The sequence below is a fragment of the Glycine max genome, chromosome 2, assembly GCF_000004515.6.
Source record: "Glycine max cultivar Williams 82 chromosome 2, Glycine_max_v4.0, whole genome shotgun sequence".
Classification (NCBI taxonomy): Eukaryota; Viridiplantae; Streptophyta; class Magnoliopsida; order Fabales; family Fabaceae; genus Glycine; species Glycine max.
Genome location: NC_016089.4, coordinates 12,952,550 through 12,965,155, shown reverse-complemented (window position 1 = coordinate 12,965,155; position 12,606 = coordinate 12,952,550). Strand labels below are relative to the sequence as shown.

At 33.0% G+C, this 12,606-nt stretch overlaps 1 protein-coding gene across 1 annotated transcript; it reads right to left on the bottom strand.

Annotated features, from left to right (window-relative positions):
- Nucleotides 1–662: 662 nt before the first annotated feature.
- LOC100794393 (proline-rich receptor-like protein kinase PERK9) lies at nucleotides 663–6,254 on the bottom strand. The gene is made up of 8 exons (XM_014766862.2): nucleotides 4,532–6,254; nucleotides 3,838–4,248; nucleotides 3,667–3,753; nucleotides 2,522–2,592; nucleotides 2,353–2,429; nucleotides 2,071–2,218; nucleotides 1,278–1,439; nucleotides 663–1,171 (listed from the first exon to the last, which is right to left on the bottom strand). Exons 1-8 carry the CDS (start codon nucleotides 5,616–5,618, stop codon nucleotides 992–994), a joined length of 2,223 nt encoding a protein of 740 aa, XP_014622348.1. The 5' UTR covers nucleotides 5,619–6,254; the 3' UTR covers nucleotides 663–991.
- Between the last annotated feature and the right edge of the window lie 6,352 nt (nucleotides 6,255–12,606).

Genomic DNA, 12,606 nt, shown 5'->3' with positions numbered 1-12,606 from the left:
CACCAGTTATTTTCTGTGATAAAATGAGTATTGTGTCCCTTGCTCATAACCCTTTTCTACACTCCCCCACCAAACATATTGAGCTGGATTTGTTCTGTGTCAGAGACAAGGTTCTCAGCAAACAGCTTCAAGTTGTCCATGTTCCAGCAGCAGCCCTGAGAGCTGACATCCTCACCAAAGCTTTATCACCCTCCAATTTGTAATATATAGGAGCAAACTTAGAGTGGTTGAAAAGCATTCTGCCAACCACTGCTGAGTTTGTTTTGGGGGGGGGGGGGGGGGGGGGGGGGGGTAGGTATAAGAGAGTAGTATTTTACTCCCTAAGTGTTTTTTACTTAGTTTCTGTATCTATTGTAATCAAAGGTTAGTTAACTGTTTCTCACAGTTAACTAACTCAGGTTAGACTAGTTTTCTGTTAGACAGTTCTAAGTACAACTGTCAACAGCTTTATCATTCTGTTATGCAACTGCCTATATGTACTGCTTCATTCCCCATTCTATGGTTGGGTTGAATCCTCATCAATACAGAAACACTTTCCTCTCTCTCTTTCTTCTCCCTAAATCTCTTTATAAGGCATACCAAGACTCTCAAATGAAAAATCATATAGCTTCTTGCTTGCTCTCGCTCTCTCATTAGAAATTCATAAGAAAATGTGGAAGACATGAAAAAAGGAGTCACACATCCTATTCTATCATTACATAACAAATCAACTAATATGTTAATCTTTGTCATCGTGAGTGTAAAAATTAACTTTACAAATTCTAATTACAAAAGCAAAATTGCTGCCAAAAAACCAGCTAATGAAAAGAATAATGAAATTCCGGCACAAGAATGAGGATCTGAACCTGATGCAGTCAAATTCCAAAATCAAAACCAACAGTGCACCTTAGCCATATCTGCAACCAACAAAACTCAACCAGGGCCTCTCCTTGGCTTAGCTTCACAAGTTCTTTGGTCCAAAACAAGCTCTTCCAATATGTACAGTGGCCTTTCATGGATTCAAACTAGCACGGCTAAAGAAATCTGTGCTATAATTTTGACTACCAAATGCCATCCTCCGAAATAATCTTATTTCTTCAGATTGCTGTGCAGAGTCAAACACCTGGCTTTCCCCAAGTCTCATTCCATTAGTTAGATCAGAACCTCCTAAGCTATCGAAAGCTCTAACAACCTATGAAACATAATAATTCAGGAAAAACCATGTCAGTGGTTTGTGCATTTGTTTGTTGCCAATATAAAAAAAAAAAAACATTTTGCCACTTTTCCAATATATTTACCTGTCCCATGCGAGGTCTCTTTGCAGCTGAATGCCGCACACAAGCAGCAGCAACTTCAATCATGCAATACAATTCACTCTCAACATAATTCTTTTCTAGCCTTGGATCTGCCAAACTATCGAATTCCTCAGTGTCGAGTGCATGACTCAGTAAAGGTCGAGCCTGAAAAAAAGTAGCAGCATCTTTAAGACGAACCAGACTTGAGAACATTCAAGAATGATTTGAGTGAAGATGTTTGACTTTTACAAGTTTAAGACATTCTCTGGCTATTAAATCATATATAGTTTGATATTAGCATGTATGCATGTGTAATTATTGACACAAGTACTATATTGAGGTCAACTGAAATGTTCTTTTCCATAAGTAAAAGTATAATAGAAAAGCAATATCCAGTGACTTCAATTCTTCATCTTCAGTAAGATTGAAGATAATAGTCGTTATCTAATTAAATTATCAAGTGCCCTAAAAGTTTAAGATACAAAGATATGAACTAAATTATGCATACTAAACTTAAAACCAAAACATTCCACTTTACTAGCTTGATTGCAACAATGGCTATACTGCAAGGCTTGCAAAATAGTAAGCATTTTGGCATCTTATCATACATAAGTTACTATGATAAATGATACAGTCAAAGGGAAGAAAAACACAATGAAGAAATAGATTTTAATCCCAATCAATTGATTTCATAGTCACTAATATTAGGCTTCCCAAACACAAAGATTAGGAAAAAAAGATAGCTACACTAGCAAAAGAGTGATAAAAGCAAGACTGGCATGGCATCTATATGTACCCATTCAACTAAGCTCTCATCTCCCAAAGGTTGAGATGCATCTACTGGCTTCCGTCCAGTAATTAGTTCCAAAAGCACAACTCCAAAAGAATATACATCGGACTTCTCAGTCAATTTGCCACTTGACGCATATTCAGGGGCCATATACCTATAAGGGGGGGGGGGGGGGGGGGGGAAATCAATGTTAATAAAGTTTTTTGCACTAAAATATATTTTAGTCTATGAAAAATGAAAAAGTAAAAAAGAAAAGAGAAGTTTGGAGACATATTGATGAATACCCACCCAAAAGTTCCCATGACACGGGTGGTTATATGCGTATTTGCATCAAGAGCTAATTTGGCCAGCCCAAAATCTGAGACCTATAACATTAAAACTTGGAGTACTAAGATTTGGATGGATATAAATAGAACAAACTATCAAACTTTGAATAAGTACGTAGAATGACAGATACCTTGGCTTCAAAATTGAAATCTAAGAGAATGTTTGATGACTTGATATCCCTGTGAATGATCCTAGGGTTGCCTGAAATGCGCATAACATAAAATAACATCAACAGTAAATTAATAATACAACTTCTATGCATTATCCTACTAGATGAGTCAAGTACCTGCATCAATTGATGCTATTATGTTGTAACATTGATCCATGTCATAAAGTATCCACATAACAGGATTTTATGTAGGCTGCCAACCAACTGCCTAACACAGCTCTTCTATTTTGTCCACAACTCTCAATAAAAGCCCCAATTTTTAGAACTAAAGCACAAGAGGGGGAGCCCAACCCAAAAGACTAGTCCATTAGGTGAAAGAACCTCAAGGCTTAAGTACCACATCAAGTAGTTTATTATACTCAATGTGGGACTCCTAACAGTTAGGTTATGTGAATTCTCCATTTTGTCAATTAACACTAACTAGCACAAAGAAGGCTTATAAATCAGGCTACTATTCTGTGTACTTCTGTTACCATATCATCTGCGTTAAAAATATGAGACTTTCATGTTTATGGTCATGTGTATGAGGTAATCTATCCTTTGATTCATACATTCACTTAAGTAGATAGAACAGAGCAACTATAAAGACGTCCTTGTTGCAGTAACTTTCAATTTTATGTTTTCTATATCCACTGCAATATTGCATTTAAAAGGACAGCCTAGTGCAAGAGACTCCCACCTAGCAGGCTCTGAGGAAGGTAAGATAGATATACGCAGCCTTACCCTCATGAGTGGAGAAGCTGTTTTCAGGATTTCATAACCTCACAATATTGTTTTTTATAACAACCAAATGATTTCTCGGATCAGCCAATTGTAACTTTACTAGGGAATTTGAGCTAAACCTAATTCTTAGGATGACCTCAGAATAATGACATTCTTCTTTGTCAGGAAAAATATATACAGAAGTCTAATCTTCTAGCTACCAACCACATCTACTGTCTGCACTACAATGTTTTCTAGCACCCATCATCAATTCACATTCATTCAAATTCTGATATTGTTTTTAGCCAATTCCAAAAATTCAAATTTCGTAAAAGGAAAGTGGACTGATAGGCATTTATGTGCATGTCAAGACAAAGAGTAAAATAATAAGGATTGGTAATTACAGTCTTCATGGAGATAAGCTAGTCCTCGGGCTGCACCAGCTGCAATTTTAACACGGTTTGCCCATTCTAGCACAGGCTGGCCTTCCCCTGCAAATTACAATATCAGTTAATACAATCAAAGTCAATCAAAATAAACTGAAACAATCTATTATCACTCAGATGTAGTTTTACCATGTAGATGAAAATAAAGGTTATTGTTAGGGACATAGTCATAGACAAGTAGTCTTCTGCTGTCTTCAATGCAGTATCCCACCAGAGAAACCAAATGGCGATGATGTATGCGACCAATAATTTCCACTTCGGCCTTGAACTCTCTCTCTCCCTGACCTCCACCAATCTTCAGCTGTTTGACTGCTATGTCTCTCCCATCAGGAAGGCACCCTTTATACACACAACCAAATCCACCCTCGCCCAAAAGATTTTGAGTTGAGAAACCATTTGTGACCTTGATTAGTTCTTCATATGAAAACCATGACCTTGAGTTGCCTAGTCCACCAGGGTCAGATGGTGTGTACACAACATCACTGCCAGAGCCACTTTGTACAAGAGGAGCTGAGGAGTGTGTCTTAAAAAAGGATGAATCTGGACAAAGTCACACACTTTTGAATTAATTTAATGGCAACAAATTGGTAAAGGTCTAAATTTTTTTATGTAGCCAGGAAGTATGGGCATAATAAATTAAGAAAGTCAGATAGATTGGTTCAACCAATCTAATCTAACATAATATGCACCAACAATAATGGGAGTGCCCTATCTTATTAAATTTCAAAAGCACCAAACTACCAAATAAAAGAGGACATGATAAAAACATGAGAAGTATGAGACATAATGACAAGCTAAGAAAGAAACAACAACGTATGTTTACCTGATTCAGGAGATGAGGCAAGAGTGGATGGCATGACATAACCACCACTCACAGGCAGCTTTCTCTTTTGCCTTCTCATGCACCATATAAGAACACCAATGAAGCCAAGAAGAAGAAATCCAGCCACCACACTAATAGCCACTACACCACCGGTGCCAATTCCATCTCCACCTCCATCAGGGCTTGGGTTTTTTGTCCCATTCTGAGCCGGTGATGGTAGTGGTGATGATAAAACTCGCGATGGCGGTGGCGGGGCCAAATTAGTAGTTGAAGGTGGTGATGGAGGTGATGACCTTGGTGTAGAATTTGAAGTTGGAGCTGGTTGAGAACTTGGTGTGGGAGGAGTACTAGTCCTAGAAGGAGGAGTGGATGGTTCGGGTGCTGGTGGAGCCGATGACCTCGGAGGCGGTGCATTCACCGGCGGTGGCGGTGAATTAGCCGACGGCGGTGACCTAGTGGAGTTTCTAGGAGGCGGCACAGCCGGAGGGGATGGTGAATTTTGCGGTGGGGAGGCCCGTGGTGGCGTGGCGGCCGGAGAGGGTGGCGAATTTCGTGGTGGTGATGGTGAAGTGTTGTTAGGTGGTGGAGCTGGTGGTTGTGGTGGTGGAGCTGGTGGTTGTGGTGGTGGAGCTGGTGGTTGTGGTGGTGGAGCTGGTGACTGTGGTGGTTGTGATGGTGGTGGAGATGTGTTGTTAGGAGGGTTTGGTGGAACAGGTGCTGATGGTGATGGTGGCGGTGGAGAGCTAGGTGGCACCGGTGGCGGCGCTGCCGGAGAAGATGGCGGCGGTGAAGATGGTGGTGATGGTGGTGGGGATGGTGGAGGTACTAATGGAGGTGGGGTTCCAGACATGGAGGGAGGCGGAGAACTAGGTGGTGGTGACGGCGGTGAAGGCGGCGGATTCGCAGGAGAAGGGGTTGTTGGTGGCGGAGAAGCTGGTTGTTGCGGCGAGGAAGTGGAAGAAGGGGTTTGTTGCGGCGGTGGAGTGGTGACGGTGGACGGTGGAGGACTAGTGGTGTTGGCAGAAGGTGATGTTTGTGGCGGTGGCGCAGCCGTGGAAGTCGACGGCGACGGCGACACTGCCGACATGTCACGGGAAACTCAACTCAAACAAACCAAAGCTCTAAACTTTAGACACCATAATAGCAACCAAAATTCTTAGACTCCAAGTAAAGATGAAAACTTTGCGACGAAGAAGACTCACCAAACTTTAACCACCAAAACCAAACCAAACCAATGTCTCAAGTCACACCACACGAAATCACAAAACCCACATCACAAAAAGTGATTTTGATTTTGAGCAACACCCAGATCAGCAATCACCACATCAGTACTACATCACACATGGAAAGAAAAACTCAAAAATATTCTTCAATTTCAACACTATGGTTTATGGTAGCTTTTTTGTTCCCCACAATCTATGAAGATTCTGTTGTTGTCAGATTTTTTGATGATGACACAGTGAGTATGGCGCACAGCACCTAAAACACCACTACGAGAAGCAGAACTAAAAGGTCCTCTCCCTAGAATTTCAAATACCAAATATTTTTTATTTGTTGTTGTTTAATAGTAGTAGTTGTTCTTCTCTTCTCGATGCCAATTCAACGCGTTGTTTCTTTTTTTGTCTGAGCTGAAGTAATAAAAGTAAAACATTGAATGAGATTTTCAATTCAACCTATGAGAACTTGTTTGAGGGTGTGTCGTGTCTGCGTAAGGCTAGGCTTCTCTCACTCAAGTCAGGAACACGGTTACAGGGATTGAGGTGTGGGGTCGCAAATCCAAAAACCACGTGAAAGCAACTCCCGAGAATGCTACCTCACAAATTCTCTTTTAATATCAACCTCAATAGTAGAAAAATATAAATAAATAAATTTGAGATTTTCAATCATTTTTTCGCCATACACAGCATATCAGCATATTACTAAAGTACAAAAGAGTTACAAGCATTTCCTTGGAATTAAAGCTTCACGTTTTTTTTATCATGTTAAAGATAGAAAATATTTATTGATTTGATTAACAAATAATTTTGATAATAACTCGTAAAATTGATGCAGTGCTGTGTCATTTTATTCCGTTATGTTTATACGTGAAAAAATGATTTATTTAATAAAATAATTCATATTTTATTTTTTTATGTAATTGTTTTTTAAATCAACCGTAGTCGGGCAATTCAAATAAAATTAGTCATACATTTCTTAATTGATCATTTTTATATTTTCTTTTAACTATACTCTTTATATTTTTTTATACGCAAACTCATTACAACTTACCATATCTTACTTAGACAATTTGTTCAATTCGATTTGTACAATGATTTATTGGTAATTAAAGCTTTATTGATAATTCAATTAAATTTGAAGTAAAGGCTGTATTGAAGGTTAGTGTAAATTAATCACGTGAGACTTTAATTATAAATGAAAAATAGCATAAAAACTATCTAAAATTTTACATTTAAATTGCCTAATTAATAATTCAAACCATCCAAGTTACTAACAAGTAAAAAACTCATCTGTTTTTACATTAAATTTATTTTTATTTATTATTTAAATATTACAACAAATAACATTTTTCATTTTTATGTTATCAACGACTCTTGAATTTTCTGTGATATATATATATATATATATATATATATATATATATATATATATATATATATATATATATATATATATATATATTCATAATAAAAGGAATATTCTTTATTAGGGTCCACATTTCATTAAACAGTTTTATTCTTAAATTATTTCTTAAACTTTTAAATTTTAATTTCTTTTAACCTATAATATTTTTAACTACTTTTATATTGTTATTTTTTATTAACTGTATTTAACTTTTGTTTTTTATTTATTATTTAAAAAATTTAGAGAGTCAGTGCGTCCCTTCCCCTGGTATTTATTGGTAAAACGTTGTTCATGTGATATTGTCTCGATATCAACATTTTTACATATTTGGAAATATATAAATTTGATATTTTAAAACTAAATAATATTTTTACATACCAGGAATGGTTCATTAATAGACCATTTCTGTCTTCTTTCCCGTGTCTCACTGTTATGCCGTAAATGCTGTTCAAACATTTGTTTTCATAATCGAATTTTATTCCTCCGACTTTGACATTAAATTATAGCAAACAATAAATAAAAAGGGTCACGCAACGTAAAGGCGCCGTTCATAGAATTGTCAGCGCCCTTAAACTCCCAATTTTTTTACATATTTATCATAACTTCCAAAGTTTATATATGTGCCATGATTAGCACAATTAAAAAAATGATGTGAATGAAAATTATTAGATAAAATAAATGACCCACCTCCCCTAAATGTTAGTTTTGTCTTCATACTCCATGCAGCGTTGGATACTATTATTTATTTTTGCAACATTTGTTTGATGCTAAGAACAAGTAGTACATCAAAATATGTAATTAAAAATAACAAGGTCTCTGTAAGATCCCATCATCAATACTACTACTAATTAATGTAATTTGTCATTACTAATGAGTGATGACCTTTTGGTTCTTGGCTTCCATTTTTTAGTGCATAATATCCAGCTTTGGTTTCGTAGTCGACAGCTTATTTTATGTTTTAGGGATTGTGGAAATAAACCCTTTTACTAATATATTATTTAGCAAAGTGGGGATATAAAATTGACATGCATGAGCTTAAGAATAAAAGATAAGCTCATAGCATAACATGAATATGTTTTCACCATTAATTAATGAAGACTAAAGACAATAAACCATATAAGGAAGACAGATAGTAAGCAGGTACTTTTCTTCTTTTTTATTTTCTCATTCTTGTTTTTTATATTATTGCAGCACAGAGAACGTAGTCATGAGTGGTCAAAAGTGGAAAATAATTTTGGACTTTTTATTTTGATTATAAAATATTGTTTTTGTTGTATGTTGATTATTCAAATTTATACATTAAAACAACAATTAAAAGAATTTTTTGTTCTTTTAAATGTACAAGACTTCAGCATCACATAAAATTTCTTATAATACAATGAAAGGAAACATTTATGTAATTATAGTCATATAATATTCTTTTATAATTTTTTAATTAATTAATAAGAAAAATGTATACTATAAGTGAATTTGGGATTATTTTTCGTTTAATTACTCTTTTAATTTGCTCCTTATAGTTACAACAATAGTTTAAAACACCTCATGTTGGTACTTATAGTTACAATTTTTAATCATTTTAATTCTCAACAGAAGTCATTTAATACAATTACATTTAGATACTTTTAAATCGCCAAAAATCGGTGCCAGTGTAAAACGATTAAAAAAAAAACAAACACAAACACAAACACTACATATAAGTCTTGTTTTTTTAATTTATGAGGGTTTCTAACCTCCAAAATTTCTTAGCAGTTTTATATCGCTAGTTCCAATTTTGTAGCAGATTTAAAAGATATGAATGCATTTGCATTACTTTGAACGGGGACCAACAAAGGAGTTAAGTAATTGCAACACGGGAATTAGAATTAAAATGAAATGTTTTAAAATATTATATGAGCTAAAAATAAAAGTTATTGTAACTATAAAATTAAAAGAGTAATTAAATCATTATTTTAAGAGTTTAATGAATACATATTATCAGTATAAAATTATAATATTATCAACTTATTTAAAATGATCGTTGATGTGAATTTTAAGAAAAATATTATAAAAACTAATAAATTTATTATATATATAATTAAATAATGTTTTAATGTAAAAGTTGACTCAAGGACATCTTTCCAATGAAGCAAAAATAATTATTGGTTTTGATAGTGCAAAGCCTAGATTTGCTTGAATGAGAAACTAATTATACATTAGATCATCAAGTGGACCATAGGATGAGGATGTCAGGGGGAATTTGAATGTGGGCATGTGGACCAGCTTGTCCTATCGAAGACAATGTTTGGCAGCCCGTGAAGATCAAATATGCTATGACAATGTGAAATCCTTTAAATTATGGTAAGATTTTGGATCAAGAGCTTATTAACACTGATTGGAAACCTTCAAATATTTCCTACTTTTTTCCTTTCCGTTTTACTTTTTTCAGTCTCCTTGATAGTTGTGTTTCTTCCTTTATTTTCTTTCTTCTTTTATTTTTGTCTTTGCTTCATTTTATGTATCTTGATGCACTGGTTACTTGTAGTTAAAAAAAAGGTACATCTTATCTACTTTACTGAGAATAAAGAAGAAAATGAACAAAGCAAATAAAATTATTATTATATATTTAAAATAATTAAATAAAAATCTTAAATATAATTTTGATCTTTTATTTTTACATATGTGTAAGTATGTTTTTCATACTTTAAATTAAGCAACTTTATTCCCTGAATTTTATCATATGCTAAAATTGGATGTTTCATTATACTCTATTTGGTAGAAATGAAATGTGAAAGGAGAGGAAAAAGATAAGGTGAAGAAAGAAATTAGTTGTTTGGTAAAGAGAAAATAAGGGAGGAAAATAGTTATAGTAATGAGACTCAAAATAATGTCTTCAAAAGATGGTGAAAATGAGTAGAGAAAAAAAAAATATGTGTTGTCTTATAAAAATGAAAAGTTAGTCTAAATATGTTTTAGTCAATCTTATTTTAACACGATCTCAGATTAAACTATTTGTTCTAAGAAGGAGACTCAGCTTCTTGAATATGAGTTCCTAAGTCACTTTAGAAAATATTTAGTGTAGGTGAACAAAGAAGAAGAAAAAGGATTGCATGAAGATAGATGTGGAAAGCCATAAACAAAGGACTACAAATAAAAGCTAGCAAATGGAAGTTGGAGAGAAAAGCTATAATGTAAAGAGATAAAAGATAAAAAGATAAAATATTGAATAAAATAGGCTTGTGTTGAATTGATTGTGTATAAAATTTGAAGTATAAGATCTATTTATAAGTTACAAACTCAAATCGCCTATCAGACCATATTTTTCTATTTGATAACTTCTTAGACATGGTTTGGGAGTCACTCAATTAGTTTGGGATCATTCGACTAATTTTAAATTGTTTTAATTAGATTAGCTGCAATTGAATTTGGTTAACTAATGTGGATATTGTTTTACCTTTTAGTAATTACTTGTAACTACTCGTAAAATCTAGGCACGTTTTCTTCTTTTCTACCAGCCAACTAATTTATTTTTCAAATTTTGAAGAAGATGACGATAAAAATAAGATTGTAGCTTTCCATTTCTTCAAATTGCTCTCCATTTTTAAGTTTGTAGCTTTCACAGTAGCTTCATGATAATACCTATCAAATAAAAGACTTGTTGAGACAGACCATCTAATTCTCAAGAAAGAATCAATTTAAGCCCTCTAATTATTTATGCTAGACCAATATATTTCCCGATTTAAAAAAAAAAGTGTTATATCATATCATATGTAGTCAATTTTAAGTCAACTAAAATTGAATGCGTAAAATTTAGATAACTTTAAATATATTAATTTATTTTCCCTTGAAAGAGACAATATTATATTTTAATGTTGAGTTGAATAACTACAATTGAATAGAATTATTTGCAGATTGAGTCTCTGTGATAAGTTTTTAGGTAAATCTTTGCTGACACAATTTCATCATGGCATTAGTATCCTTCATGAATTGAAAGTATCCTTCCATTCTTTCAATTTTGATAACAATAACAACACAATATTTTTTAATGTTTTATTTATTAATTTTTTAACATTGGATTTTTCTTACTATTTAAAACAAATTTATTATTTATGAACACACTTGTGTCAACTCTCATTTACCACACCTTTATTATTATCTTGTAGTAAGTTGTAAAGAAATAAATGAAATAGTAACATTTTTTTATTCATGTCAAAATTAACACGCTAACTTGACAAACTTAGTATTGAATCATTATTTTTAAATGAAAAAGTAACCACATGATGAGACGCATGTTGTTCAGTTTATAGATTATAGACTCGTTCACCGGTCACCACATTATTATATTATCTTATACTCCCTTCTCAAAAATCATAAAAAAAAATACTCCCTTCTCAAAAATCATAAAAAAAATACTTCCTTCTTGAATATAACACGAAAAAAAACACGGTATATTAATTAAAAAAATTACTTAATCATATTTAATTAGAAAGTGCTTTTTCTTTTTTTCGTATAACAGAACGGAGACTGTTCAATGTTTCTTGAATTGATCATATATAATTAAGTACACGTGTGTGCAAAATCCAATCATGAAGATTTTGACCCAGCAAAGTTGATTTCATACAGCACTAAAATGTATAACATATTTGTTTCAACTATAATTTGTAATATTTCAAACAAAAAAATCAAACATGTTGAACGTTAGTGAATGGAGAAAATTATCATGGGTAATAAGTTTTGAATTTCCGTGTAAGAAGCTGAAAGATCATGATCTGTAATCGGAAATTGAAACACTGAATTTTCTAGTTAAAGGAAAAAAAAAAAAAAAAGCAGGATAATACAATTGGCATATCATGGTTTATATTTATTATATTATATTTTTTCTTGATATAAAGTAATAAACATTTTTTATGACTGAACTTTTATGTAACTTAATTAAAATTGTAAAAGATCGTCATCCAAATAGTGGGGGGTGCAGATTGACTCATTGTGACAGAGAGCATAAAATTAAAGGTTTGATCCCATTTATAACCATCATGCTATCGAAAGGGAGATGCGTGACAATTTTGACAAAAGTATTATTAGTCGATGATTCACTTTGCTTAAATTAGTCATTATGAATTGAGTTTAAATTAAGGTGATTCAATTAAATTGAATTTATATTTGTTGTGAGTTTGGTAAAAAAAAAAACAAAAAAAGCTAGCTTATATATAAAGCTAGCCGTAACCTTTGTAAATTAATAAATTAGTTGAAAAATTAAAAACTTATAAACTAGCTGATTTAATTTAGTAAGTTTGCAAATTTAGTCCCAAATATTAATATTAACTGATTAAGAATTTATATTTGGAGAAAACTAATTAAGAGTTTATTATACTGCCAACTAAAACATTTTATAATATTAACCATAAAAAATATATTTTTCAGATAATTGTTATAGAATTTAACAAATATATCTTATATGATAATTGTGATTTAACGGG

Coding starts and splice junctions, on each gene's coding strand:
- LOC100794393 (XM_014766862.2), bottom strand. CDS start 5,618: ATGTCGGCAGTGTCGCCGTCGCCGTCGACTTCCACGGCTGCGCCACCG. Junction 3,754..3,837: donor CCTTTATTTTCATCTACATG/GTAAAACTACAT, acceptor TGTAATTTGCAG/GGGAAGGCCAGCCTGTGCTA. Junction 2,430..2,521: donor ATTTCAATTTTGAAGCCAAG/GTATCTGTCATT, acceptor TTAATGTTATAG/GTCTCAGATTTTGGGCTGGC.